Raw genomic sequence first — 27,656 nt, 5'->3', positions numbered from 1 at the left:
CCAGTGGTCCAGTGGCTAAGGCTCCACACTCTCAATGCAGGGGGCCCAGGTTTGATCCCTAGTCAGGGAACTAGATCCCACATGCTACAACTAAGAGTTCGCATGTTGCAACTAAAGATCCTGCATGCAGCAGTGAAGATCCTGCGTGCCCCAACTAAGAGCCAGTGCAGCCAAACAAATAAATATTAAAAAAAAAAAAGAATAAAGTTTGAACATACTGGTAAAATTCAACACAAAGATTTCCAGTAATTTACTGTTATTAATTAAAGCAAACCTCTTACTTAAGATAACCAGTTAATCTCAAAATAAAAGTATAAGCAGGGCTGTAACAAATGTATTAAATGTCCTTCTCGTTCTATGTTAGATTTTTAGCCTTGGTTAACTGTTCGGCTTTAAAACTAGATGAAAATACTGACATTGAGATACTTTATTCTTACAATCGTCAAGTCACTAAATAAAGCCAAATATAGCGTCACATTTCAACAACTTTCATTCTTTTTACTTTAATATTGACTGATTACCCTGCAGAATTATCACAGTTGACTAGCAGGTCAAGGCAGCAAGACTACAAGAGAAACAAAACAAAAACTGGACTTCTTCATGTCTACAGTGGTCCAGATATTATAATTACTGAACAACATCTAGACAGTGGCAGCAAAAAGACCAGGTAATGTACACTATAGGTCTGAAGACCATACGTATTAGTATTATGCTCCACAGTCTGGCTACATGCTCAAGAATACAATACAGGACCCCCAACAGGAACTAACAAAGGTCTGGTTTTAATGTAAACTCACTCTCCTCTTACCTGATCCTCCAGGGGTTCTGTTTCCTGATAAGCAGATCTAAACTGTAAGACGATAATATCCCAAGGAGGTTCTGGCACTGAGCCCCAGAAATCCTTAAAGCAACAGACACGTCTAAAAGAAGAAAACCAGACCACTCACTCGCTTCTCTATTCTCTTCTCTGACTCTAGGGAACACGAAAATGCCTTGCCAAAGAGAAGATATAAAATTCCTTTTGAGGCAAAATGTTTTTAAATAGAGATGGTCTGCTGTTGATTATGTCATTCCCTGTCACCTGGAACATTTTGGAAGACTCCTTGGAAATGACCTCTGGGCCAGACCAAGCTATATGTGGGCTGGTGAATCCTTTCTATTTATGGAGGCTGAATAACTTGGAACCTCCTAGAGTGACTAACAAAAATGTAAATTAACTCACAACAGGACAATAAGGTTGCATCACAAACCATTTTTAAAAATCCAGAATGTGGGAAACTATATGACAAAATTCTTTAATAAAATAAACTATAATCAAAAATTAAAATGAAGGGCTTCCCTGGTGGCGAAGCGGTTAAGAATCCACCTGCCAATGCAGGGGACACGGGTTCGAGCCCTGGTCCGGGAAGATCCCACATGCCGAGAAGCAACTAAGCCCGTGCGCCACAACTACTGAGCCTGCGCTCTAGAGCCTGTGAGCCACAACTACTGAAGCCCTTGCGCCTAGAGCCCGTGCTCCACAACAAGAGAAGCCACCACAACGAGAAGCCTGCACACCGCAATGAAGAGCAGCCCCCGCTCGCCGCAACTAGAAAAAGCCCACGGGCAGCAACGAAGACCCAACACAGCCAAAAATAAATTAATTAATTTTTAAAAATTCAAATGGAAATGGAAGGAAAGGCAACTTATCAATTAAAAGCTACTTAAGAAACATATTAGCTGAATGCAATGGGTGCCGTTTCTTGGATCCTGATTCAAACAAATCAATTGTTTAAGAAATTGAGACAAATGGCAGAAATTTTGAACACTGACTAGTTTCTTGATTATATTAAGGAACTACTGCTGCTTTTTTTTAGGTGACAGTAATGGTACTGTTGTCATATATAAATAAAAGGGAATCCTTTTTGTTTTCTAAGTCGCTAGAACCAGAGGATCTACAAAACGGCAAAGGGAGGTGGAACGCAGGAACCAACTTAGCTTTCTACATCTTTTTTTTTTTTTTTAACTTTATTTATTTTTGGCTGTACTGGGTCTCCGTTGAGGTGCGCGGGCTTCTCATTGCGGTGGCTTCTCTTGTTGCGGTGCGCGGGCTTTCAGTAGTTGTGGCATACGAGCTCAGTAGTTGTGGCTCGCAGGCTCAGTAGTTGTGGCCCACGGGCTTAGTTGCTCCGCGGCATGTGGGATCTTCCCGGACCAGGGCTCGAACCCATGTCCCCTGCACTGGCAGGCAGATTCTTAACCACTGCGCCATCAGTGAAGCCCAGCTTTCTACATCTTAAATTGAGTGTTGGATACATGGACATTTATTGTATTGATCTTTATTCATTTTTGCAAATCTTAAATACATTATTAGGAAAAGGTCAAAAAGCCAAAGAATGCTACCTGGATTTGTAGTTTCAGAGCCTTTCCTGTTTTGAGGTGCCACCCATTTCTGACTGTAGAGTCGACGTCACATAGGATCCAGGGAGGAGCTCCCTGAGCAGTCCCAGCTGCAGACAAAATCCTCCCAGCCCCTTCACATCTCACAGAGCACTGGTGAGTAGTGCGGCGAACATGAAAAAAGCACAACTACCAATAACCATGTGACCATATAAGTCACTCCTGTTCTTCAGTCACCTGCTTACCTGAGGCCTGCTATGGCACACTGGTTAAGAGGGTGGGCTTTGGAGAAAAATAGATGTGAGTTTGATTTCCTGTTCTATCACTTAACAGCAACATAAACTTTAGGGCAAGTTTCTTAACCAGTTTGTACCTTAGTTTCTCCATATGCAAAATGAGGATTACAACAGCACCTTCTTTATAAAATTGTTCTGAAGATTAAATAGGAATGCATTTAGTACTATGACTGGCTAAAATATTAGCTGCTGTTATTATATTATTGTTGTTGTTTTATATTCCTTTCCCTTCATTTGAATTCAGACTGCTAGTGAAACCAAAGACATATAATTATAATTAATAATATACTTAACGCTATCATATTGTTGTAGGAAAGAAAAAGAGACATATCTGATTAGAGTAGAAAATAGGGACATGGAAGTAAATTAGAATATATATGGACAGTCTGGATCAGATTCGAGGGCCAGGTAACAAGTGTCAAGCAGTAGAATAATATAAGCAAAATAATAGTAAAGTAGTATTTCAGGGCCATGACTCAGACAATGGTCTACACAAGATAGACTGGGTCTATGGCACTGGGCTCCAGGACAGCATTTTGGTGCATTTGTGGCAACCCAGTTTTTTTTTCTTTAGCACCCTACAGAGTGCTATTTCATATGACTGAGCCTTGCTTTACAATAAAGTGACCAGGTATATGCAGCATGACTATTCATCATGACAATTCTGAACCAGATCCAGAAATGAGACAGAAATGCCAAAGGTTTCTGCATGGCTGGGGATGGGAGGAAAGAATAAACTAGAAAGCGGGAGGACACGGGGTGTGAGGCTGGGAGTTCAGCACAACTCGGCACATTCACTGCAACTTTTTCTGCTGATGGGACAGATCATTTATCGTAAGAGAATCAATCACCTCATGAAAACAATGCAGAGTGTGTGCTGGGCCCAGAACCCACGGCTAGAACGTCAGCAGTGACTATTCTCTCTGGGGCCCTACTCCCACCATGTGCTTGTCAGCAACACAGACACTCACACGCCACTTTCAGAAACCACAGACCCCACAGGAGCGGCTAAAACAGATGTAGAGAAATTAGCTCTGTGGCTGGGTTGACAGTTACGCTTACAAGGTGAAGGAAGAAATGGGGACTCTACTAGTTTATTGAACCCATGCATTTAAAGGAGGCTAAGAGAATTTTCTTCCCTTATCCCTCCCTTAAGAGTTCCCCTCTCTGTATCACAGAGCTGCCTCCTTACAGACTGACTCATTTTGTGGGTTCCATCTGTTGAGGGCATGCTATGTACCAGGCAAGGCTAAAAGGTGCTTGGGATTTATCAGTGAAGGTTCCTGCCCTTGAAGAACTTCCTCCATGAGGGATGGGGAAGGCAGACAACAGCATTTTAGGAAGTGACAGGTGTTTTGGCAAAATGAAAAAGCAGGGTGAAGGGATGAGGAGTGAGGAGGAGAGGGCAGTTGGATATTGAATCTACCAGCTGATAAGAATGTTACCTTAAAAATTCTGTCACTTCCTGCAATTTATTACGACACTCCCTCACCAGTCATCACACTAGCAGAAGGTGATTAGGGAAACAAGACAACAGCATTGGGTTTATTTCAGGGTCAAAAGAAAATAAATACAACTATTTTCTTCATATTTTTTATTTTCTGAAAGATGAATGCAAATGTGGTCTAAAGAAGGAAGGTGCTAACTGAACTGAAGCAAAGTGACATCAAATAGACTTCTCCCCTTCCTCTCCTCCGAGCTAGTCTTCGGTCTGCTGGCATGTGGCCTATGACTTCTGCATACTCTGAGGCCGGGCTGCCTGGGCACTCCCACACAGCCTGTTCGAAATGTCCAAGTCATCAGCAAACTGTAACCCCAGCCCTATAAGCTAATCATATCTTTCTTATTGCTTTTTTTTGGAAGATCAATCAAAGCAAGACAAACAAGAGTTGATGGCCTAAGGCTGAAAAAGGAGGGGTGATACACAATTATATAGCCCAATGTTAGGTGCATTCTCCTCCTCCACAAAGTAGCCCCTCTATTCCCACCCCCCCAAAAAAAGATCAGAGAGAGAGAAATAAACACTTTAACAGGGGTTGATGCTAAAAGGTAGGATTAAAGATTTGCATTTCTACTTGCAAATTTTCTACAATTAAGAGGTATAATTTTTATAATTCGGGGAAAATAGTTAAAAAAAAAAACAAAAAAACCCAATCATGAACCAAAAGAGATAGCCCTGAGACTCTACTGCACAACACCCTAGCAGTTATGGCTGCTAAAGAGCTACCTGCTGAACCGTGTCAATAGTTTGTGAGATATACTTAGGTGAGATTTATACCCGGAGCAGAGAGTGATCCACAGAGTAAGGAAACTATAATTTTACATATCTTATATTTACAATCATGCTGACGACTACAGTTATGCTGAATATGGCACTCTCATTCTTCACAACAGCTTTTTAAATTCTGACTCAAAGCAGGAGGGAAAAGCTGATCTAACGGTGAAATAAGCTTATATTGGAATTGTGAGATGTTTACCATAAATTTATATACACAGGGTTCAAAAATATTGAAGACTTTTATTAATCTTCTTATGCTTGAAGCTTAAGCTTAGCTTAGGATTTTGGGTTGCAGCCTCCTGATGCCATCTTATTTCTTTGGAGACAAATCCTGAAAGAGTATTTGACAAGGCTTAATACCCATTTATGATGAAAATGCTCAGTAAACTAGGAATACATAGAGGAGAACACCTTAACCTGACAAAGGTACACCTACAACCTAAAACAAACATTACATGAAATGGGGAAACTTTAGACTCATTCTCTTTAAGACTGAGAACAAGACAAAGATGTTCACTAGCATAGCAACTGTTTTGACACTGTCCTGGAAGTTCTGGTCAATGCTGTAAAGGAAAGATAAATAAGAAGTATAAGGATGAGAAAGGAACAACAAAACTATCACTATATTCAAAGGATATGATTAACTATGGGGGAAAAGAAACAACAGAAAACAGGAGACTATTTGAATAAGACAGTGAAGCCAGGCTGTGAAATACAAGATCAGCTTACAATAATCAATACCTTTTCTCTTAAACTACCAAGAGCTAACTAGAAAACAACAGTAATAGAAATAGACATGATTCACAATAGCAACAAAACTATCAAGTATTAGAAATTAATTCAACCAAGAATATACTCTTAGACCTTTATAGAGAAAACTTTGAAGTTCTAATAAAGGACTTAGAAATGAACTGATGAAGTATTTAGGGGTAAAGGGTCATGATGTCTGCAACTAATAACTCAAATGAGTCAGCAAAATGCACAGAACTGAAGAGAGGGAGTAATGAAGCAAATACGGCAAGATGCTAACATCTGGTGAATCTAGGTAAGGGATATACAGGAGCTCTTTGTACTAATCTTAGAACTCTTCTGTTAGTTTTAAATTATTTCCAAATAAAACAAAAATTCTGAAAAAAATAAGCTGAGTAAATGAAGAAACACATTACATACTCTTGAATGAAGTAAGTTAATATCAAAAAGATGTCAAGCCTTTCCCAAATAATTGATAAACTCAATGTAATCCCAATAAAAATTCCTCAAAAACTTTGAGGAACTTGATAAACATATTCCAAATGTTATACGGAAAAATAATGGCACAGAAGTAGCTAAGAAAATTTAAAAATGAAGAACAGAGATGGGGCACTTGTGCCAGTCATGAGGATGTATTACCAAATCACTGTAATAAAATCAGAGCAATAAAAAACAGAGCAAAGGGCTTCCCTGGTGGCGCAGTGGTTGAGAGTCCGCCTGCCGATGCAGGGGACACGGGTTCGTGCCCCGGTGCGGGAAGATCCCACATGCCACGGAGCGGCTGGGCCCGTGAGCCATGGCCGATGAGCCTGCGCATCCGGAGCCTGTGCTCCGCAACGGGAGAGGCCACAGCAGTGAGAGGTCTGCGTACCGCAAAAAACAAAAAAAAACAGAGCAAGAACTGACAAACTAATGTAACAGAATAGAGGCTTAGAGCTAGACTGGTGTATCCATGGGAACCATATAGGAGAAAGAGGGTACCACAATGTAATGGAGGAAAGCATGGGGTTTTTGGATATGTTATTGGAAAAACCGGCTCATTAAATGGAGAATAATAGGGCTGGATTCCTATCTAACACCACGTGCAATGTGGGCTCTAGATGAATTAAAGAAATGACCTACGGACTGGGAGGGCCTTCTTAAACAAAACTTGAAAAACTCTAAGCCAAAGAATTTATTTACCTGATTACATTGAAATTAAGAATTTTTCTTGATGAAAGGACAACAAAGACAAAATTAACATATGAGAAGATATCTGCAAAGTTACGATAAGTGAACATCTATAAACTGTCTTCCACAAGTCAATAGCAACACAGATAGTAACTCCAATAGAAAACAGGCTAAGACAGGAATAAGTAATTTACAGATGAAACTATATGCATAAGAGATGCTCACAATCATCAGTAACCAAAGAAATACAAATAAAAATGACAAGGTATCACTTTGCACCTATGAGATTATAAAAGGTGGAGAGCTAGAGAAAGCTGAGTGCTGGCTGGGACATGAGGATACAGGACACCTCGAACACTTCTGGCAGGAGAGAGAGTGGTGCAGCCATTGTGGGGAGGAATCTGGCACAGTTTGATCAAATTCAGGACATGCAAGCCTATGACGCAGTGATTCCCTTCGAAGTGTATATCCCACAAGTATATTACACAGCTTTATAAGTGGACCGGTATGAAGATGCTCACTGCAGCAATGTTTGTGGTGGTACGAAGTAGAGACAACCTGAGTATCTATCACACAGAGAGGAGATAAGTAAAACTGTGGTTCACACACACAGCATGGAATATAATGCAGCATTTGGAAGCAAAGAACTAGATGTACATGTAGAAACACAGGTGTATCTTAAAAACAGTACTCAGAGAAAAAAGAAGCAAAATGAAATACATTACAAATTAAAATACATATAAAACAAATATCCCCACTTTGTAAGATCCTATACAGACAAAAAGAAACGTTATATGTGTTCAAATGAGCACCTGTGAAGCATGAGGTGAATGGGAGGAGAAGGGAATTAAAAACAAAAGAAATCTTTTAGGCTCCTTGCATGTTAAAAAAGAATTCAAATGACCTATGATAAAAATAAAATTAGAATTGTTTCCTTCCCCTAAGTTTCCAACTTTCCTAACAACAAAAGCAACTTTGGTTGCCAGCTCTGTTGATGAGTAACAGCTTTTCATCCTTTTTCAAGCAGGAAGGGAAAAATTCAGGGATCAGCAGAGTACTAAAGGGATCAGTGGAAAATAGTCACGAATCAGTGTTTTTGTTCTCATGACCTGACAACCTGACTGAAAAGACCCCACTACCTCTTGATTAGGAGTGATTCAGCTCAAGACACGTTGCTGGCGTCAAGTTTTCATGTCCTTTGAAACTATTTACTTTCAGAATCTCTTCATATACAATCCTTTGGCCCCCTCACAGTGATTCCACACTATTTAAAATCTAAAAATTCTAGAGCTAGAGAGCACCTGGTTATTCTACAGATGAGGAAACACAGGCCAGAGGAGGACTGCGGTTTAGGCTCACACAGCTGGTATGAAAGGCAAGCTCTTACTGACTGTGCCCTTGTCCCCCTTCTGTCTCTCTGGCCCAGCAGCCAGAGTGATCCTGTTAAAACATAAGTCATCAGAAGTTTCTCTGTTCAAAACCCTCTACTGGCTCCCCCCTCACTCAGAGGAAAGGCCAAAATCCTTACAAAACGGCCTACACGGCTGTGCCCCTCCCCACTCCCACCACCTCTCATCTGCTGCACTTTCCCCTCGCCCACGTGGGGACCGCCTGGCCACTGTGACCTCATCATCCCTCACACATGCCAAACATGCTCCTACACCAGGGCTTGGAACTTGCTCATCCCTCCGCCTCCTGCTCACTCTCTCATTCCTCTCAAGTCTTAGATCAAAAGTGATTACAGTAGAGGCCTTCTCTGACCACTGTGCACTTTGTGCGTACTCCCCCGCCCCACTTTTTTTCTCACTTACGCCTCCTTCAGGTTCTCCACAGCACTTACAATCATGTGACCATGATCCATTCACATATTTATTTCCTGTTTGCTTCCACACCACCAGAATACCTACTGCATGAGGGCAGGGCTTTGTCTGCTTTGTTCACAGCTGTATCCCCAGCACCAAGAACAGATACAGGTGCTCCATGACTATTTGTTGAGCCTTGGTTTAACAGCTCTTTCATCACAGAGCTGATCTGTGATCTGATTTCATGACTGCTACTTTAGACCTTTCTGCCTTTCCAGGCAAGAGACTGATATCTTATAATTAGCTCCTGGCCAACGAGGCTAAACGAGACTAAGTTATCCAATCTTGAAGATTAGTTTATTCAGATGTTTTCCTAAGCAAGGCATAATAAGAAACTATTTAATATTAATTGAATTTATGTTTAAAACTTTTCATAAGTATTCTGAATGAATTTTAAGGATGCTTTAGCTGAAGATCAAGAACAATTGAGAATTTCAAAGCAGATAATCTTGTAATAATGCTGTGGGGTAGGTAATACATTAACCGACTTCAGAAACGACAGAATAATAAACCCAGAAAAAATTCAAGCCTTATACCTGGCAGTGGGTATGCAAGCCTCCATTTGCATTGTAGTTTAATTGCTTTTATCATTTAAAAAAGTTCCCCAAATTTAAAAAGTACCTGTAAGCTGAACAATCACTGAAGTGTCTGAAATTTGAGAAATCACTTTTTGCTTATTTAGCCCAACCTTGATAAAGTGAATGGGAGGGTTGAGAAGAATAATGCATTTGAAGATTCACTATGCATTCTGCAGAAAGGGTTTCCTTCTGAGGCAGAGAGAAATGAGTTTACTGGCTCTGGAGGCTTCCTAAATTGCAGTCTCCAAGTTTAGGGAAAATAAAAATCTAAACACATTCCATTTAACCCTTTTTCAGAACGAGAGCCTCATGGAGTCTTGCACTATGTTCTAAAAATGAACACCCACTCTTAGTTTTTAGGAGATCTAAATGACAATTCAAGAATTATGATTTATCATGTGCTTTAAGAGGAGAAAAAGTAGTGTAAGTTCAATCAGTGCTTGAGAGAAGCTCTGAATTACCTCTTTCATGTGGATGAAAAAGGAATGTGAAAGGGTCTCTCGAAGTAAGAGGGACCCTAAGAAGAAAGGACCCAGAAAAGAAGAAACAAGAGATGGGAAAGGCTCTGCTTTGGGGCTGCAAGACAAAATAACTTGAACATATTTGGACAGATTGTCTATGAAGATTATTGTATCTCAGTTGAAAATTCACACAATATGAACACTGTATAAAAAACATCTTATCACATTTTCTGAGGCAGAATGTTCTCGGCTTATTGCAAAAGTTATCTGTGTGCTGCACAGACGCCATCCCCAGGCCAAATTTTAGCTATTCTCCACCATACACAAAGCACTCTATTCCAGTCTCTGACTTTAATGAATTTAACACTGAGGTAATTTGAAAAATCTCTTTTCACTTATGTTAGCTCAATAATGATAAAGTGACTGGGAGTGTTGAGAACAACAGTGAATTTGAAGATTCACTATGCATCACGCAGAATTTTTTAAAAACATGTTTTCTCAAAACTTTGTGTCGTTGACACAATGGGTGACATATGTTTCAAATTAACACGTAAAAATCAGGGAACTTTGGAGATGGAAGGTAGTCTTAGAGATCCTTTGATTCAATAATGTAGAGAAAAACAGGTGCTGGGGATAAACTAACTTGCTCATCACCTGGAATCTATTCTATGCTACGAAAGTAATAAACGCAGCACCAACTCTAAGAAACCACACCTGTATGCTGGCAGGTACTTCACTTTTCAGTATACAACTACAGATTAATCAGTTCTGTAACTTCAGCTATACAAACACGTGAAGCTAAACTATGCTCAAACGCTAAATATTAGTGCTACCACTGGCTTGCCACATACCACAGCATCGGTGATTATGAAAGTGCTTAAACACAAGACGCTCATATGACTATAAAAGAATTACTGTAAAAATAGACCTAAAGGCAAGTTATCAATTACAGAATAATGTTGTGAGTGCCCTTCATTATTATATCAATATAAATGACATAGACAATAAAGGATAATGAGATTCCATTTAAAGTGGGTTTTTTTTTTCATTTAAAATTTAACTCTATACACCATGCATTCCCCACAGCACCTAATTTGCAGCAGACCTGGCCTGTTTGTAACCCCAATATTCCTTTATTCAACTGACAGCACTGACATCCTTTTCAAGGTTAAATACTCTGAGAAATTGATGCCTGGTGGACATTAGTACCTGCGGCAGGAATGCAGGTGTACAAAACTCCACCATAACCAAACTTGCATCTCTAGCCAAACAGGTCTTACTCTTGCTTCGGTAAGCCATTCCCCCCTTGTCTCCCTGACACAGAATCACGGACTCCTATTCCGACTGAATGTGACTCTGTGCAAGCCAGAAGAATCTCTTCATCTGTTAAATAAGGGGGCTGGACTAATGCTGGATTCTTTTCCAGCTTTCAAATTCCGCCTCATTGCCGGAGTGGCAGGGTGGTGCAGTGAAAAGAGCCCTGGGCTTGCCTGACACCATTTAAAAAGCCCACGTCTGCATCCCTCTGACTGCCGGCCCCCCGGCCTCCAACTCCCCGGTACCTCCCTGGGCCCGACTGACCTGGACCGGAGAACTCCGACGAGGGCCCGGCGCCCTGCTGCCCCTCGGGGGCTCCCGGCCGGGGCAGCGGCCGTGGCGGGGCAGGGGCGGCGCAGGCCTGGCCGCCCGGCGCGTTCCTCGGGGCGCGGGTCCCTTCCGCCCGCCGTCCCCGGACAGCGACCCGGGCTCCCCGCCCGGCCTCGCCCGGCCCCTGACCAGCTCTCCGCCGCCTGGCGGTCCCTTGGCGCAGCGGGCAGCTACGACCGCCTCTCCCAGGCCCGCTGTCACCTCCGCCCCTGGAAGCGGCGGGCGGGTCAATCCTGCGTGACTCAGCGTGGCGGCCCCGCCTCCGGACTCCCGCCCAAGCTTCCGCCTCGCGCGGCCCGCGCGGCCCGGGGGCGCGACGCTCCTTACCCGCGCGCCCACCCCCTCAGACGCCCGCCCAGCTCTCGCACTCCTTGACGGCCCGCCTTGGATGCGCCCGCCCCTTTACGTCAGAGGGGGTGGTGCCCCAGGACCTCCATTCTGGGAAACTGAGGCACCTGGCGGTGCGGCGCCGACCCTGCTAGGGCAGCTCGAGCGTTGGCTGCTCGTGGAGCGTTCAGTTCTACGTGCAGCTCCCGCTGATCGAAACCTCCTTTCCTTCCTTGCCGATCCCTCAACCGCCACACTCCCGCTCCAACCTAGAAAAGGGTTAAATCCCATTTAGAGAAGCCGCATGCAGTTCTTGCCTGTGGTGCGGTCCTCTGTGCTGCCCGGAGGCAGTTTCCTTTATCACCTCACAAATACTCGGCGTTCACTTCGGTCTGTTCATTTTTTTCTGAGGAAAGTCTCTCAGGACACCTTTGAGAATTTAAGAGCAACGAACAGCAGAATGCAAGAACTAGGCAGGGCTGAGAGCACGCTTTTAACTCGTTCGTGAATCCTCGCGGGATTCCTTTTGTGTATTAATGGCCTCAAAGTCACACTGCTTGGTTTGTTGCTTGAATTTCTGTGCCTAGTTTCTGGGATCTACCTGGGGGATGCTGAAGAAGATGGAACAAGTCTGTCACTGTGAACGTATAACAGATAAACCTCTACAGATGGTCCCCACCTAAAACTGTTGGACTTAAGATTTTTCCACTTTACAATGCTGAGAAAATCGTAGGCATTCAGGAGGAACCACAGTAGAATTTTGAATTTCAATCTTTTTCCGGGCTGGCGATATGCTCTAGGATACTCTCTCCTGATGCTGGGCAGCGACAGTGACGCAGCTCCCGGTCAGCCACAGGATCAGGAGGGAAACCACCGATACACTTACAGCCGTTCTGTACTCATGCAACCATTCTGGGTTTCACTTTCAGTACAGTACTCAACAAATTACATGAGATAACCAATGCATTATTGTAGAATAGGCTTTGTGTTAGATGATTTTGCCCAACTGTAGGTTAATGTGAGTGTTCCGAGCACGTTTAAGGTAGGCTAGGCTATGATGTTGGGTAGGTTAGGTGTATTAAATGGTTTTTCGACTTAGGATATTTTCAAATTACCATGGGCTTAACCCCACTGGACATAACCCCACTGTAAGTGGAGGTATTTCAAATTTTTCATCAGCTATTTCTCCTTTCTAGTGGTGCGTGTGTGTGTGTTAAAATACATGTAACATAAAGTTTATCATTTTTAACGTTTTTAAGTGTATGGTTCTATGGCATTAAGTACATTCACATTACATCACCACCATCCATCTCCAGAACTTTTTCATCTTCCCAAACTGAAACTGTAATCATTAAACGTTAACTCCTCATTCCTCTCTCCTGCCAGTCCCTGACAACCACCATTCTGCTTTCTGTCTCTATTAATTTGACTACTCCAGGTACCTCTTGTAAGTGGAATCATACAGTGTTTGTCTTTTCTGTTTGTTTGTTTGTTAGTTTTTGCCGCACAGCACGGCTTGGGGGATCTTAGTTCCCTGACCAGGGATCGAACCCCCGGCCCTTGGCAGTGAAAGCCTGGAGTCCTAACCACTGGACTGCCAGGGAATTCGCAGTGTTTGTCTTCTGTGATTGGCTTATTTCACTTTGCATAGGTTCACAAGTTTCATCCATGTTATAGCATGTGTCAGAATTTCCTTCCTTTTTAAGGTAGAATGATATTACCTTGTATGCACATACCACATTTTGTTTATACATTCATCTGTCAATGGATGTTTTCCATCCAACGTTTGCTTCTACCTTCTGGCCATCATGAATAATGCTTCTGTGAACATGGGTGTACAAATATCTGTCTGAATCCCTGCATTCAGTTCTTTTGTGTATATACCCAGAAATGGAATGGCTGGGTCACATGATAATTCTATGCTTCATTTTTTGAGGAACTGCCATACTGTTTTCCTCCTTTGCTTTTTGATGCATGTGCACATTGTGGGCAGAAAACTTTCTGGTAAAATATCAATATTCTGGATTTCGACAAAACTGTCAGCAAATGCTTCATTTGCCTGTAAGATAGTGACTTTTCTTCTCTCAGTAGTAAGTAATTAACGTTACAAATCCATTGCCTTTATTTTTGAAGATACTGTTACTATTTAGTTAACCACAATTTTGTTTGTGTTCTGGGGATATATTTTTCAATGGTTTTTGGACAGAGTCAAGTATGCCACATGAGGGAAGAGGGGTAAATTGGGTGATTGGGATTGACATATACACACTACTATATATAAAATAGATAAGTAATAAGGACCTACTGTATAGCACAGGGAAATCTACTCAGTACTCTGTAATGGCCTATATGGGAAAAGAATCTAAAAAAGAGTGGATAAATGTATATGTATAACTGATTCACTTTGCTGTACACCTGAAACTAACACAACATTGTAAATCAACTATACTCCAATAAAAATTTTTTTAAAAAGTATGCCACATGAAAGCAAAATGAAATTAAAATCAAGCATTTCATTTAAAAAAGAAAACAACTGGGAATTCCCTGATGGTCCAATGGTTAGGACTCCACACTTCCACTGCCAGGAGTCCGGGTTCGATCCCTGGTCAGGGAACTAAGATCCTGCAAGCCGTGCAGCATGGCCACAAAAAAAGAAAGAAAACAACTTTGGATGTCTTAACGTACACCCAGCCCGACTGGGACCTGTTTCTTTTACCTAAAAGAGTCAGTTTCAGAATGATCTGATTACTGAATCTAAATCTTTGGAAGTGGGTTCTTTGGTGGGTACACTAAAGTTTAAGAACCACTGCCCTAGGGCAACGTGAAGATTCTGAATCATCAAAATAATATTCTTTCACTCATCAACAAAGATTTACAATGCAACATTTGCAATGCGACAAGCAAGCATCATGCTGGATGTTTGGGATTCAGCCTGACAAGGACAACCGATAAGCACCCTGCTCTCATGGAGCTCACATTCTAGAGTGCGGTAACAGACAATAGATAAACAAATGGTAAGCCAAATAATTACAGGGTATGGTGAATGCTGTGAAGGAAATAACCTAGATGATATGATAAATTAGATCATAGAGAATTAAACCCTAATGCCCTAGGCATCCATTGTATGTAACGAATTAACGTCTCTCCCACGCAAGGGGAATGGTACAAGTTATACACAGTCCTTGAGAGAAGTGAGTACAGAATCACTGTGTTCTGTGGTTTAGATGAGGATCTGGTCTGATAAGGGCCAAAGTAAGAAGTGGAAACCTTTGGATATAGTGGTTGGTGGTCAGGGAAGTCTCTGGGGATATAACGTTTACTTGCGACCAAAATGATGAGAAGGAATCAGCCGTGTAAAGAGCTGAGGAAGTACCTTTCTAGCGGGAGAAACTGAAGGTGCAAAGCCCTGAAGTGGAAAACAACTTCCTCAGTTTCAGAACAGAAGAGAAGGCTGTGTGAGAAAGAAAGAAAGTACTGTGGGATGAAATTATAAAACAAACAAGGGTGAAGATAATCCTGGGCCTGATGGGCCATGATAAGGAGTTTGAATTTCATTTTAAGTCAATGTATTGATACATTGTAAAATATCCTCAGTTGAAGGGACTGAAATGAAAAGGATCAAAAGAGGTAAATGTATGTGGAACTTCTTTGTTAGCAATAATAATAGTATCTGCGTGTGCGATATTAAGAAGTTTGTTTTTTTCCCTGGATGATCCTCAATAAACCCAAATCAATTCCTGTGCATTTTGATTAATCTCATTGATCAAACTTATTTAGGCATGTCATCCTCTGATCTCACGTCTGAACCTAAATCCAGCGTGTTAGTACACACTCAAGTATCCATCGCTGTTATGATGGACTGCGTCACTAACAGTGTCCATGGTTTTGCTGCAAATCAAAGGCAACTCCCCAAGGTTTCCCTCTGGAGCAACTTAGTGGTAGAATATAGAAGGCATAGGTTTAGTCTTCTATGTCAGAGAAAGAAGAGAGCACTTGGAAACACTAATAACTATTCATTAAACTGGTGCCAGAATGCAGCGGGACAGAAAGGAGGGGACTCTAGTTGAGTGGAGGAAGGCAGGCTGGGGGAAGTCTGGTTCTCCCTTGGGGAAGGGAGGAGTCCAGGGTGATTTTTGAGAGAGGGTATCTGTCTAGTGGACTTGGGCGGAGGCAAGGCCAGGTCCTAGAAGAAGACAATGGAAGCCATTTGGTTCCATTTAGGAATAGACCCTAGCTGGCAAAAGTAAAGCCAATTCCCGTTTTGTAAGGAAGTTCTGAATTCAAAAAAAGGACTGTATCATGTTTATCTTAAGGGTTGTTCTTATATATTAATATAGTGTTTCCTAGGGGCTTCTTCTCTTCCCATCTGCTTGCAGAAGCTTGAAATTGGTTTAATGAGGAACAGGAAATTCTTTCATAATTGGAAGTAAAAATCAAACTGGCAAACAAACAAATCTACCTTAAAATGCTAATGCCTAGTTGAGGTAATATTTTGGAAAAAACTCATTCTCTTGTGTATCCATCAAAACATATTTAAGTGACACTACCAGATCTCTTCCTATTTCCATGAGGAGACAAGAAAGACAGAAGATATTTGGGAATCTAGAAGGAGATAGGGGAAGGAAAGAAAAGGGAAGCTGAAATACTGAAGACAAGTTTATAGTAAATGTTTACTGAGAGCTAGCCTTATGTTAAGAACTTACCATATATTATCTTTTTTCTTTTTTTTAAGATTCTTTTTTGATGTGGACCATTTTTTAAAGTGTTTATTGAATTTTTTACAATATTGCTTCTGTTTTATGTTTTGGTTTTTTGGTCTCGAGGCATGTGTGATCTTAGCTCCCCGACCAGGGATCAAACCCACACCCCCTGCATTGGAAGGCGAAGTCTTAACCACTGGACCACCAGGGAAGTCCCTATTTTTTTTCTTTTATTAATCAGAAAAAAAGTTATTACCCCAAGAAACAGAACCTGGGTTCCCCCATTTGAATAGAATCAATAATTCTTGAAAAGTAATTTATAAACCATCTTTATTTTCTTTCCCAGGTTGTCTACAATAATGAAGAAAGATAATCAAGGTCATCATTTCCTTCTCCAAATAATATTGGTTGTTTTTTCTTAGCATGTATCATGACAACAACCCAGCAAGTAATTGTTATCTTTAGCTTAAAAATGAGGAACTGAGCCTCCCTGGGGTTAAACAGCTGGCCTAGTGCTTTCCACACTTCCCATACTTTAGTCATTCCTATACCACTTTTTGCCATAATCTTGCACTCTCAGAAAACCATCACAATAGTTCTTGACTAAATGGCACACCACCTTTATAACTTTTAAAATATTTTAATTTAAATTTATTCATTTCGCTTTTTAAGGGAAATTTTGTACCACTCCCATAAACGCAAAACCAGTATATAGATTGTAATTAATAGGAGGTAATCTTTAAAACAAATACAATGAAAACAAAATGGTTACTTTTTAAAATGTTTTTAGTTCTTTTATTTATTTATTTTTAATTAATTTATTTATTTTTGGCTGCATTGGGTCTTCATTGCTGCACGCGGGCTTTCTCTAGTTGCGGCTAGTGGGGGCTACTCTTTGTTGCAGTGCATGGGCTTCTCACTGCGGTGGCTTCTCTTGTGGCAGAGCACGGACTTTAGGTGCGCAGGCTTCAGTAGTTGTGGCACACGGGCTCAGTAGTTGTGGCTCGCAGGCTCTAGAGCACAGACTCAGTAGTTGTGGCGCACAGGCTTAGCTACTCCGCGGCATGTGGGATCTTCGTGGACCAGGGCTCGAACCCATGTCCCCTGCATTGGCAGGCGGATTCTTAACCAGTGCGCCACCAGGGAAGCCCCCAAATGGTGATTAAATTCTAATTCTGAGCTTGAGGGCTACTCTCCATTTGTTAAAAAAAACCGAAACTAGTCAGTGTTAGAAAGTTAGAACCAAAGAGAAACTTTCTCCTTGATACATTCAGAAAGATGGAAAGAAATTGTTAAAAGAATAACTTTCTAGGTAATTTATTGCTTGATCAGAACATCAAGCAAAATTGGCTCATGCACCACTTGAGTTGTCCTAAAGAATATTTAAGTACTACTTGTGATACTTTACCCATATTTTGGGAAATACCTGATTTGCCCAAGATAACAGAGCTTGTAAATGACAAAGCTAGGATTCAAACCACCATCTGCCAAAGTCTTTCTTTCCACTGTGCAATGTGGGCTCCCCACTCAGTTTCAGAACTTTTCTCTGAAGCGGCCGTGTTTTTCTTCTCTTGGCAATGTTTTATCCTGGTGCATCCATGAGACTTAGTGACATCATGACCTTCAATGTCCTTCCTGAAGATGTTCTGGGAGCTATAAATCACACTCCAGAGGAAGGCTGACTCTTGTGCGGCCTGGTGGAACTGTGCTCTTTTGATATGACACTGTGCTTCTTTAACACAGTCTGGGAATGTATTACCTGCTTAAGGAGCTGGACCACATAGCTGTCTCTTAATGAACTGTGGTCAAGTTCATGTCCGTCCTACCCCCACCTCCTACATGATATATATCTGTTTGAAATTAGTGTAAAGTGTTTCACATAAAGGCGTCATCCAACTTGAAGCTGTACTAAGTCAGGTCTATATTAGTCAAGCAAAGTAAGGAACTAACGAGGACTATGATTCAGTCCTCTGACAGGGCTGATCTCAGCCACTTCACACACTGTTGTAAACATTGTCCACCTCTCCCTCTCCTCACATTAGCTGAGTTCATCAAAGGCAGAGACTAGTGGATTTATCTTTGTGTCCTATTGCCTAGCAAAGTGCCTGGCACATAGGTGTGTCTGATAAATGTTTGTTGAATGACTGAGTTCACTTGAGTTAAGAGTCATAGTAAAATTATAACAGTGCTTGATTTTAATAAAATTGTAATGTTCTTTTGTTGTTATTGTCCATAATCATCCATTCTTCTTTATTTGGTAACAGTGTTTTGTTTTTTTTAAAAGACGGGAACCAACTCTCCTACACTGGTTTCCCATACCCACCCTCTGCCTTCTGGGAGTGGGCATACAACCCCAGATTCACCAATCAGAGTCACCATGATGGTTTTTGGGACAGACATGTCACCCAATTTGTGCTCTTGAGAGTCAGGCCCAAGAATCAATAGTTTGTTGCTAGGCTGGTAGAATACAAGCTTGAAGCTTCTATGAGTCATCTAGTCCTGCAAGGGAGCACCTGTGTGAGAAGGCAGTCGCCACTGAAGACAATGAAATCAAGAAGTGGAGAAAGATTCCAGCCCACATAACTGGGGCACCTGGATCCAGCCGTGTCCGAAAACCCTTCTTACAAATTTTTAGTTATTTGAACCACTAACGGTCCCATCTTTAAACTACTGGTTCAGAAGTGCTAGTCTGAGATGAAATGTTTACTGTTCCCTAGCAAAATGAGAAAAATAATTTCATTGATAACAGTTGTTTTTTTTTTTTTTTTTTTTTTTTTTTTTTTTTTTTTGTGGTATGCGGGCCTCTCACTGTTGTGGCCTCTCCCGTTGCGGAGCACAGGCTCCGGACGCGCAGGCTCAGCGGCCATGGCCCACAGGCCCAGCCGCTCCGCGGCATGTGGGATCTTCCCAGACCGGGGCACGAACCCGTGTCCCCTGCATCGGCAGGCAGACTCTCAACCACTGAGCCACCAGGGAAGCCCGATAACAGTTTTTAATTCTGAGATTATATCTTTCTAATTTTTGGCATTAGAGAGTTTATGAATTCATGGTGATGGTAGATTGCAATTATATTTTTCTAATAGTCCTTAATAGAAAGTTAGTCTAAAATAGAAAGTTAGCAGACCCTTTATCTATACCTCTGTCTTAGTCTGCTCCAGCTGCTATAACAAATTACCAAGACTGGGTAGCTCAAACAACAAACACTTATTTCTCACAGTTCTGGAGGCTGGGAAGACTGAGATCAGGATGCCAAGCATGGCCAGGTTCTGGTGAAGACCTGCTTCCTGGCTTGGAGATGCCTTCTTGTAGCCTCACGTGGCAGAGAGAGTGAAAGAGCTAGCTCTCTTCCTCTTCTTATAAGGACACCAGCGCCACCATGGGGGCTTCCCCCTTGTGACCTACTGACTTTCCAAAGTTTCCATCTCCAAATACCATCACATTAGGGCTTCAATGTATGAATTTGGGGGGGACACAAACATTCGGTCCATAGCACCTTCCATTAAAGAAATTTCTTTTTAAACTGTCTGTGAAATAAGTCTGCTATAAACTACAGTGTATGTAAAATACTATATTTGGATATACAAAAAATAATAGAGTTGTGATCCTTTTATTTCTCAGTTTATTTGTACTTCAACTGAGTCCAGAAAGGATTTAAGGAAATTCACTCGACTCCTTTGATCTAATGCCCAGGATGGACTCTTTATTCCAAAGGCCTCATGTGAGACAATCTGAAAGGAAGTCAAAGAGGCCTTTCCTCCCTCCTCCTGTGGGGTAGGCATGGATCCAAGTGATGGTTTTATCTGCCTGCTCCCTGGGGCTGTGCAATGAGAAGCGATGTGTCAGCAGAAATAGGCACCACCCCTGAAGGCTTCTCCTTAGCTGCTGGTCACCCATGTGGCAATGGCTCCAGGTCTCTTGCTTCTAGGTGAAGCCACATCCCACATGCAGCAGGGCCCTTGATGGAGTGAGGGCAAAGGTGCAGGGAATGTGTGGGAAGTGAAGAGAATGAAGGTAGGAGAGGGAAAGACCCATGAGGGGAAGGGGCGTGGGCAGGAACAGTAAGTGCAGAGGGGAGAAATAAGAGAAAGTGAGAGGGGAAAAAGCCTTTATACATAGTGGAATTTAACTTTTGGGAGGAGGGAGAGAAGTGATGTTTGCTTAGGCATTTGCCCAGGAGGAATGTTTACTCAGGCTTAATAGCCAGAATGAAGTTAGTGTTAAAGTTGAAGTGAAGTAATATGCTAGGCAGACGGTGGGCATGACAGTGTTGGTACAGGGTATGTGTTGGGAGTCTGTATTAGACAAATCATCGTACCACATATGTGAAGATGATGCTCCAGACACATCAACTTTGACTTCTCCCATTCTGATGGCAGATTTGTCCCAAACCAGTGTGTTCCACTTTTTCAATCCTTGTTTTTGAGATGGCTGGTCTTGTTAGGGGCGTTTTCTGTGGCCATGGAAAAAGTGAATCTTATTGGCTCACTTATGACTACACTAAATGTGGTCTGGATGCTATGCTGTGTCTTGGACCTATGCTGGGTTAGGCTTCTAGGATGTTAGATCATGGATTGGGAAGCTAAACACACAAACACAAACACACACACACACACACACACACACACACACACACACACACACACACACACACATACACACACACACATCCTTAGACCCAGGAGATGCAGCTGCTCGAAGCAGCCAGGCTCTTTCCTGCTGCAGGGTCCTTGGCCTTGCTACTCCTTCTGCCTGTACTTTTCATTCCTATTCTTTGTAAGTCTTTATTTTTCTTATCCTTTGTATCTCAGCCCAAATATCACCTCTTCAGAGAAGTCTTCCTTAACCATCCTATTTCCAATAGATCCCCTGGCATTTCCTCTCTCAGTACCACTTCTCAGCTAGTAATTCTTTTTATGTATTTGTTTAACGAACTTGTTTTATTCTTTGTCTCTCCCTCAAACCCTCAGAATCCAAATAGGTAGGAACCATGTCTCTCTGGTTTACCACCATCTCCCTGACTCTTAACACAGATAACACAGGGTCTGATTCATAAAAGGACTCAACTATCTGTCAGGTGAATGAACTGCTCTGAATCCATATCTTGGGTCTTTCGCAGATAAAAACTTGACACCACTGTACTGGGATCTTTTTGTTTTAGAATAAAATTTCCAACTGGGAGAAATTACGTTTGGCTACTTAAGAGGGCTCCTGTTCCTGCTTTTCCTTCAAAGTGTCCTGAAGGTGGGTAGAAAAGTTCAGGATGTTACACACTGTTTATTGATTTTCGCTCTTTGGGAAGGGCAGAAGAGCCTCCATTTAAAGAAGAGTTCTGTCTACAGCGTCTCTGGACAGGCTTTAAATTTTCTCTTGCTTTAGTATTTGTGCCAGTGGTACATCTCCACAATCCAGTACCAAACAATTTGGTGCAAATAATGGGAACTACTGTAAGCAAGAAACTACAGTTATCCAAAGGCTGAAGTCCCTGCTGTCAGAGACATGTACTCTTGAACTCTTGACTATACCAGCCATCTTATTTAAAAAGAGTTGTATGGTTCTGTTTTTCCCTGTTCTTTGTTTCACATACATTCTATATGAGGTAGAAGCATGGCAGCCATACCACTCCGTAGGGTGATCACAATTGGTTATTTGTGGTTTATTGGTTTATATCCTAATTTACAAAACAATTTGAGATAGTTTGTATATTAGTTTTCTATTATTGTGCAACAGCTTAGCATAAATGTCGAGGCTTCAAATGGCATGAGTGTATTATCCCCTGGTTTCTACTGGTCAGGGGTCTGGACATGGTTTAGCTGGCTCCCCTGCTGCCATCTCACAAGGCTGCACCCAAGTGTGGGCTCACGCTGCTTCGAGCTGTTGACACAATCCATCTCCTTGTGGGTCTATAACTGTGTCACCATTTTCTTGCCAGCTGTTGCCTGGCACCACTCACATCTCCTAGGGGCTGCTTCTCTTCACAGGCAGTTCACAACCTATCTGTCTGCTTTCTTCCTCCCAGGCCTGGGAGAGAAACTCTCTGCTTATAAAAGGCTGGTCAGTTTAGGTTAGGTCCACCCAAGATAATCTCCGGTTTGATTAACTCAGAACCAGCTGGCTTGGAACCTTGATCACATCTGCAAAATCCTCTTGCCATATAGTGGAACATAAGGGGAGGGATTATACAAGGGCAGGGGTCATGGGGACTCATTTTAGAATTCGGCCTACCATGGTTTATAATAATAATTTTAAAAATGCATTCTCAGGGGCTTCCCTGGTGGCGCAGTGGTCCGCCTGCCGATGCAAGGGACACGGGTTCGTGTCCCGGTCCGGGAAGATCCCACATGCCGCAAAGCGGCTGGGCCCGTGAGCCATGGCCGCTGAGCCTGCGCGTCTGGAGCCTGTGCTCCGCAATGGGAGAGGCCACAACAGTGAGAGGCCCGTGTACCGTAAAAAAAAAAAAAAAAAGCATGCTCAAAACTATACTAGTTAAAAGAAGAAAAATAGTAAAAGAGGAGAGGATGAGGAAAAAATATGAAAATAATCCTGGAATTATTCACTCAACAAATATGTTTGCTGTGTTTATATATACCAGGCACTGTTCTGAGTGCTGGGTAGAGTAAAATGAAAAGGTAAGGTAGTCACAGCTTACCAGAGCAGAAACTTCTTCAGGCACCAGTACCAGGTCCAACAGTCATTAGGTATCATCCTGTCTGAAAATTGGAAATTCTCCTATCTAGTCACATGAGGAAAATCACTGTGTCAAAAAAATCTTCAATCTGGAAGGAAAAGTGCTAGGAAGAATATGGAACAAACAAGACCTTCCAGCACATGAGATTTAAAAAAAAAAAAGAGAGAGAGAGACAGAATAGGCTGGGTTCAGCTCCTCGGGATCTGCCTCACTTCCAAACTCCCCTTTGCACCCCTAAGTCCATGATGTCCCTGTCAGCCTCACTGGTTTACAATCGACTAGTTTGATGAGTGATAATCCTCTGAGGAGGGTCCAGGGCAGGAGCTGCCTTCCCCTCCCTACTGATTTATGAGAGTCTCACCTTTAATTCCAAGTGAAGGTAGATATTATTTCCATTTCTTTTTTCCATATGAGTAACCATGATTCAGAGAAGGTAAGTTACTTGTTCAAGGTCATGCAGCAAATAAGGAGCAGAGCTAGGATTAAAACTCAGGTCTGTCAGAGTCCAAAATCCATGCCCTTAACTACAGTATTCTACCCCTTTGGGAAACATTATCTATCTAGGCTGGCATTTTGTATGGAAGACTTCCTCTTTAAAATAAAATCCTAGACATAAAATAGAAAGGCTCCTGGCCAGGAGAATGCTGGACTCAAAGTTGGAGGACGTTCCTTCTTGTTCGCTGAATCCTGCCCTCTCTCTCCGCCATCAGCTCTGATTTCACATCCTTCCTCCATATTGAGAAATTTTTGTACAGTCACGGCCAGACCCTGTATTTTCCATATAATATTCTGTCCGTATTATCACCTCCTGCTTGGGTGAATTTTACTCAGGATAGCCTTTAAGGTTTGGTTGAAAACCTGCATCTCCTTTAGTGCTTAAAATCCTCAGGATGGCAGGCTGGGAGGGTCTGAATGAGATGGCTGCAAATCTTGAAGAGGGCAGTGAAGCCATTGGAGGCTGACAGGAAGCCCTCTGGGTAACTCATGAGTTGCCCGGTGGTCCCCACCCCTGTTGCCCAGCCCCAGTTTGGGCCACCTTCTCACCCGGCTCTCAGTAGCCTTCTCACTGAGTCAGCCTTGCCGCTGCTCCAGCCAGCTCTTGAGGCCGCAGCCAGGGTGATGGCTCTAAATCTGATTCTGTTGCTCCCCTCAGTGGAACCCTCCAACGGCTCCTTGTTCTTCTCAGGATAAAGTCCAAGCTCTGTAATATGGTTCAAAGGTCCTGCACGGTCTCGCCCCTCCCCACCCCACTGGCCTCTCTGGGCACCTCACTCACTCCCCCTGTGCTGAATTTCTTGCAGCTCCCTAAAGGCCGCCCTCTCCAGAGCCTCCAGCCCTCGGTACTTGCAGTCCCCTCAACCTAACTCTTGCACCCCATTTCTCTCCCCCTGGCCAATGCCTATTTATCCGACCTTATTACATGTCACCGTAGACTTCACGAACTCTGATATGCCTTTCCTGATCTTGCCAAGACTATGGTAGGGCCCTTCGCACAGTCTCCCCATCCCCCTGCCCCAGAGTTCACTGCCTCACAGCAATTATCACAAGGCAATGTAATGACCTATTTGTCTTCCCAACTAGGTCATGGCAGCCCTGAGATAATGAGCTGTATCTTATTTCTCTCTGTATTCTCTGCATTTATTGAGAGCAAGGACTCAATGAATGTCCCCTGCATGAATGAATGAGTAAATGAATAAATAAAAGCATACGGTTGGGCCAGAGAAAGCACTGTGACCATACTTTGCAAACATCAGCTCTGCTAAATGGCTATGTACGAGGGAAGGTGAAATCAAAGTAAGTGATATTCAGACAATCTGGAAAAATCGACTGCATATGGCAACCTCAGGCACAAAGTCTCACTGAATTGAAAAGAGCCCCCCCAAGTAGCTCCTTCTTTCTAACAATAAGAAGGGAACCAAGGGATACGGGATTAAAATTGGGAAGAAAGGAAACATCACCTGAGGAGAGGATTTCCTTTTTAAATGGGAAAAGGCATATTTTTCTTCTGTTTCCCTTTTAACCGCAGATTGAGAGATTGCTCAAGTGACAGAAGTAAATCATGTGTTACTCCTGATCTTGAATGGCCTCCTACAGAGGGTGGACTGTCACAGCTAGAGCACCTCTTGTTTCCTGGTGGGTGTGGGAATACTTGCTGAGAGCAGCTACTTTGCTCAATGTTAAGAAAGGTCTGGGTGAGTTAGAGGCTGGGGCGCCAGTGGGGGAGGCTGACAAGGTGGGGGAAGGTAGAGCAAGTCAGGGGAAATGGAGCCTCTGCCCTGTCTCACTGAGGCTCCCTGAAATGGGTGATGATGGGTAAAGAACCCCCAGCAAGCCCTGGGGACAGGGTACTTGGGAACCCCAGCATGCCCAGTGGAGGTTTATGAACTTGACTGATGTGTGATGAAAGACTACACATGCCTTCAAAATCTTCAGTGACGTCTACTTTGCTTAATAACACTTTTAGTACAAATGGGTTCGTTCTGGAGAACTCAGTGGGGTGGAGAGTGCTGTCCTGACCCTGGCACAGGGTCAGGACACAGTCATTCCACAGGGGCATCTGCATTACACTTATACGCCCAGAAAATGTTTGAAAGATGCATATTATTTAAAATGCCCATGTATGAAGCAGTGGGACTAGGTGTTTGTGTGTGAAATCCTTTTCTTAATAAGAAACTATTGGCTCTTGTTGAAAGAGTCCTCTGGGATTTCAGAAGAATTGGTCACCTGGTCTTGCTATGTAATGATGGATCATTTCAGCCTTTCAGCCATTCATCCAGAAACCTTCACTGGGTACTTACTGTGTTGCAGGCTCTCTGCTAGACTCTAGAGATAGTGACTAACCAGCCAGAACCAGTCTCTGGACACAGCGTAGACTGGCATAGAGCCTGCTGGACCTAAACCATACCCTCAGAATCAGAAAATCTTACTGAACACCACTGCATGCATGTACTGCTGCATCAGAGGGTTTACCCCTGGAACAGATGGAGACCATTCTGAGTTGTTCTGAATATGTTTATATTTAAATATGTCTCAGATAATAAAATAGAAAGAATGCTTCATCTGGTGTGAGAGTGGGAACAAAGCCTTTCTAAAGTGTTGCCCCGGGGACTGTGGATTTCAGGCAGGGACTCTCTGGGACTGTTTCACCATCATCTCTTTTTTCCTAGCTGCCCGGGGCTGTACTTTCTTTGGTAAGACTCTGCCTCTATGCCCTGAGTTGGGGCCTCTCCTCTTAGGGGCTGCTGGAGGGGTGCTTCTCTTGAGTTGGAAATTAACCTGGAAAAAAGAAAAAGAAGCTAGGAGAGCACAGGAATCAGTTTTCCATTTCCTAGGATTGAAATTGTCGGAAGACCAGTTTGGACCTTGTTTTACCATGGTTCCGGGTTCTGAGGACAAGGGACCAAGGAGAATATCACAGCAACCACCCAGAGCAGCATTGGTGGTGTCATACAGGCTTGGCTAACATTCCCCTCAAAGTGGCACATAATCACTGGTGATACATAGGGTATCTCGACATGAACTTAATGTACATTTATTTATTTGTAATAGAAAAAATTACATCTACACCTCAAACCGTGATTTTACCAATACTGTTGTTCAGCACAAGAACTAAGATTGATGGTGCCACAATAATCCCCTTTACGCTGACTCTGTGAATCATAGGCGCTGTGCTCAGGAACGCCAGAGTGCCTCAGACCTTCAGAGCTAAACTTTCTGTCATGATTGTTTGGAAACAGAGACAGTAGAGATGATACAGATTGTTAGTATGGACTCTTAAGTTCCCAGTGTCCATGTGCATTAATGTACTGTTTCCAGCAGTACATTGAAACTTCCCTTCTGGCCATACACACAGAGGTAAAGATGCTTCTGACTGACAAGTGTGGGATGTGCTGGTTGTGCAGAAGCCATAGAGCTGTCCCAGGAAGGAAAAGGTGAGGGTGTGGCACAGTGTTCTAACCACACTCCCCAGAGGCATCCTTGGCTTTCAGGCCCTGGGAACAGTGTGAGCTGCTGAAGCCAGAGGGGAGTTGGAAAACATGTGACAGACAGACCTCTTCACGGGGTTATTTCTTGCCCCTTTCACAACAAACCACAGCCAGCTTTTCTGCTAGCTCTCCCAAAGCGGGAGAAATCAGAGCCAATTACACTGTATTAGTGCTATTTCCTATATAGTAATATAAGGATCGAGGAAACGAAAGAGAGAAAGAGAGAGAGAGAGAGAGAGAGAGAGAGCGACAACAAAATGAGGGGAGGACAGAGGAAATTAAAGGAGTGGGACATCTGGAAGGCAGTGGGGAAAGCCAAGGGGAAAACACTGGACTCTTGGAGATACTTTAAAGAGTTTTAATTGCAGCATGAAAACCCTCTAGTAAATGATCTTTTTTCTTTTCCCTCAACCAAATGGATCTCTGCTTTAGAATGGGAAAAGACTCAGCTGGGATCAATAAATGTATTCTTAGTTGTGACTGTATCTGAGAATTGTATCCAAAAGACAGATTTTCCCCCCTCTGAGTTATATTTGA

The 27,656-nt window shown here is 42.7% G+C and overlaps 2 protein-coding genes across 7 annotated transcripts in view; both read right to left on the bottom strand.

Annotated features, from left to right (window-relative positions):
• Positions 1-11,885, bottom strand: part of DNMBP (dynamin binding protein) — a 110,842-nt gene extending 98,957 nt beyond the window's left edge. For 3 of the 6 annotated variants that reach the window (XR_012326688.1, XR_012326689.1, XM_019939805.3), the window contains exon 1: positions 11,356-11,885. The gene's annotated coding sequence lies outside the window, so the exon portion shown is untranslated. The remainder of the gene's footprint in view (positions 1-11,355) is intronic. The other 3 variants (XM_019939806.3, XM_019939804.3, XM_019939799.3) reach the window with 3 other exon arrangements.
• A 7,312-nt stretch (positions 11,886-19,197) lies between these two features.
• Positions 19,198-27,656, bottom strand: part of CPN1 (carboxypeptidase N subunit 1) — a 35,813-nt gene continuing 27,354 nt past the window's right edge. The window contains exon 9 of the mRNA XM_019939810.3: positions 19,198-26,409. Within this exon, the coding sequence (XP_019795369.1) occupies positions 26,251-26,409 (159 nt within the window). The 3' untranslated portion in view covers positions 19,198-26,250. The remainder of the gene's footprint in view (positions 26,410-27,656) is intronic.

This window comes from Tursiops truncatus, chromosome 16 (assembly GCF_011762595.2).
Source record: "Tursiops truncatus isolate mTurTru1 chromosome 16, mTurTru1.mat.Y, whole genome shotgun sequence".
Classification (NCBI taxonomy): Eukaryota; Metazoa; Chordata; class Mammalia; order Artiodactyla; family Delphinidae; genus Tursiops; species Tursiops truncatus.
Note: the sequence above shows the minus strand (reverse complement) of the source record. Positions and strands in the feature narration are given on the sequence as shown.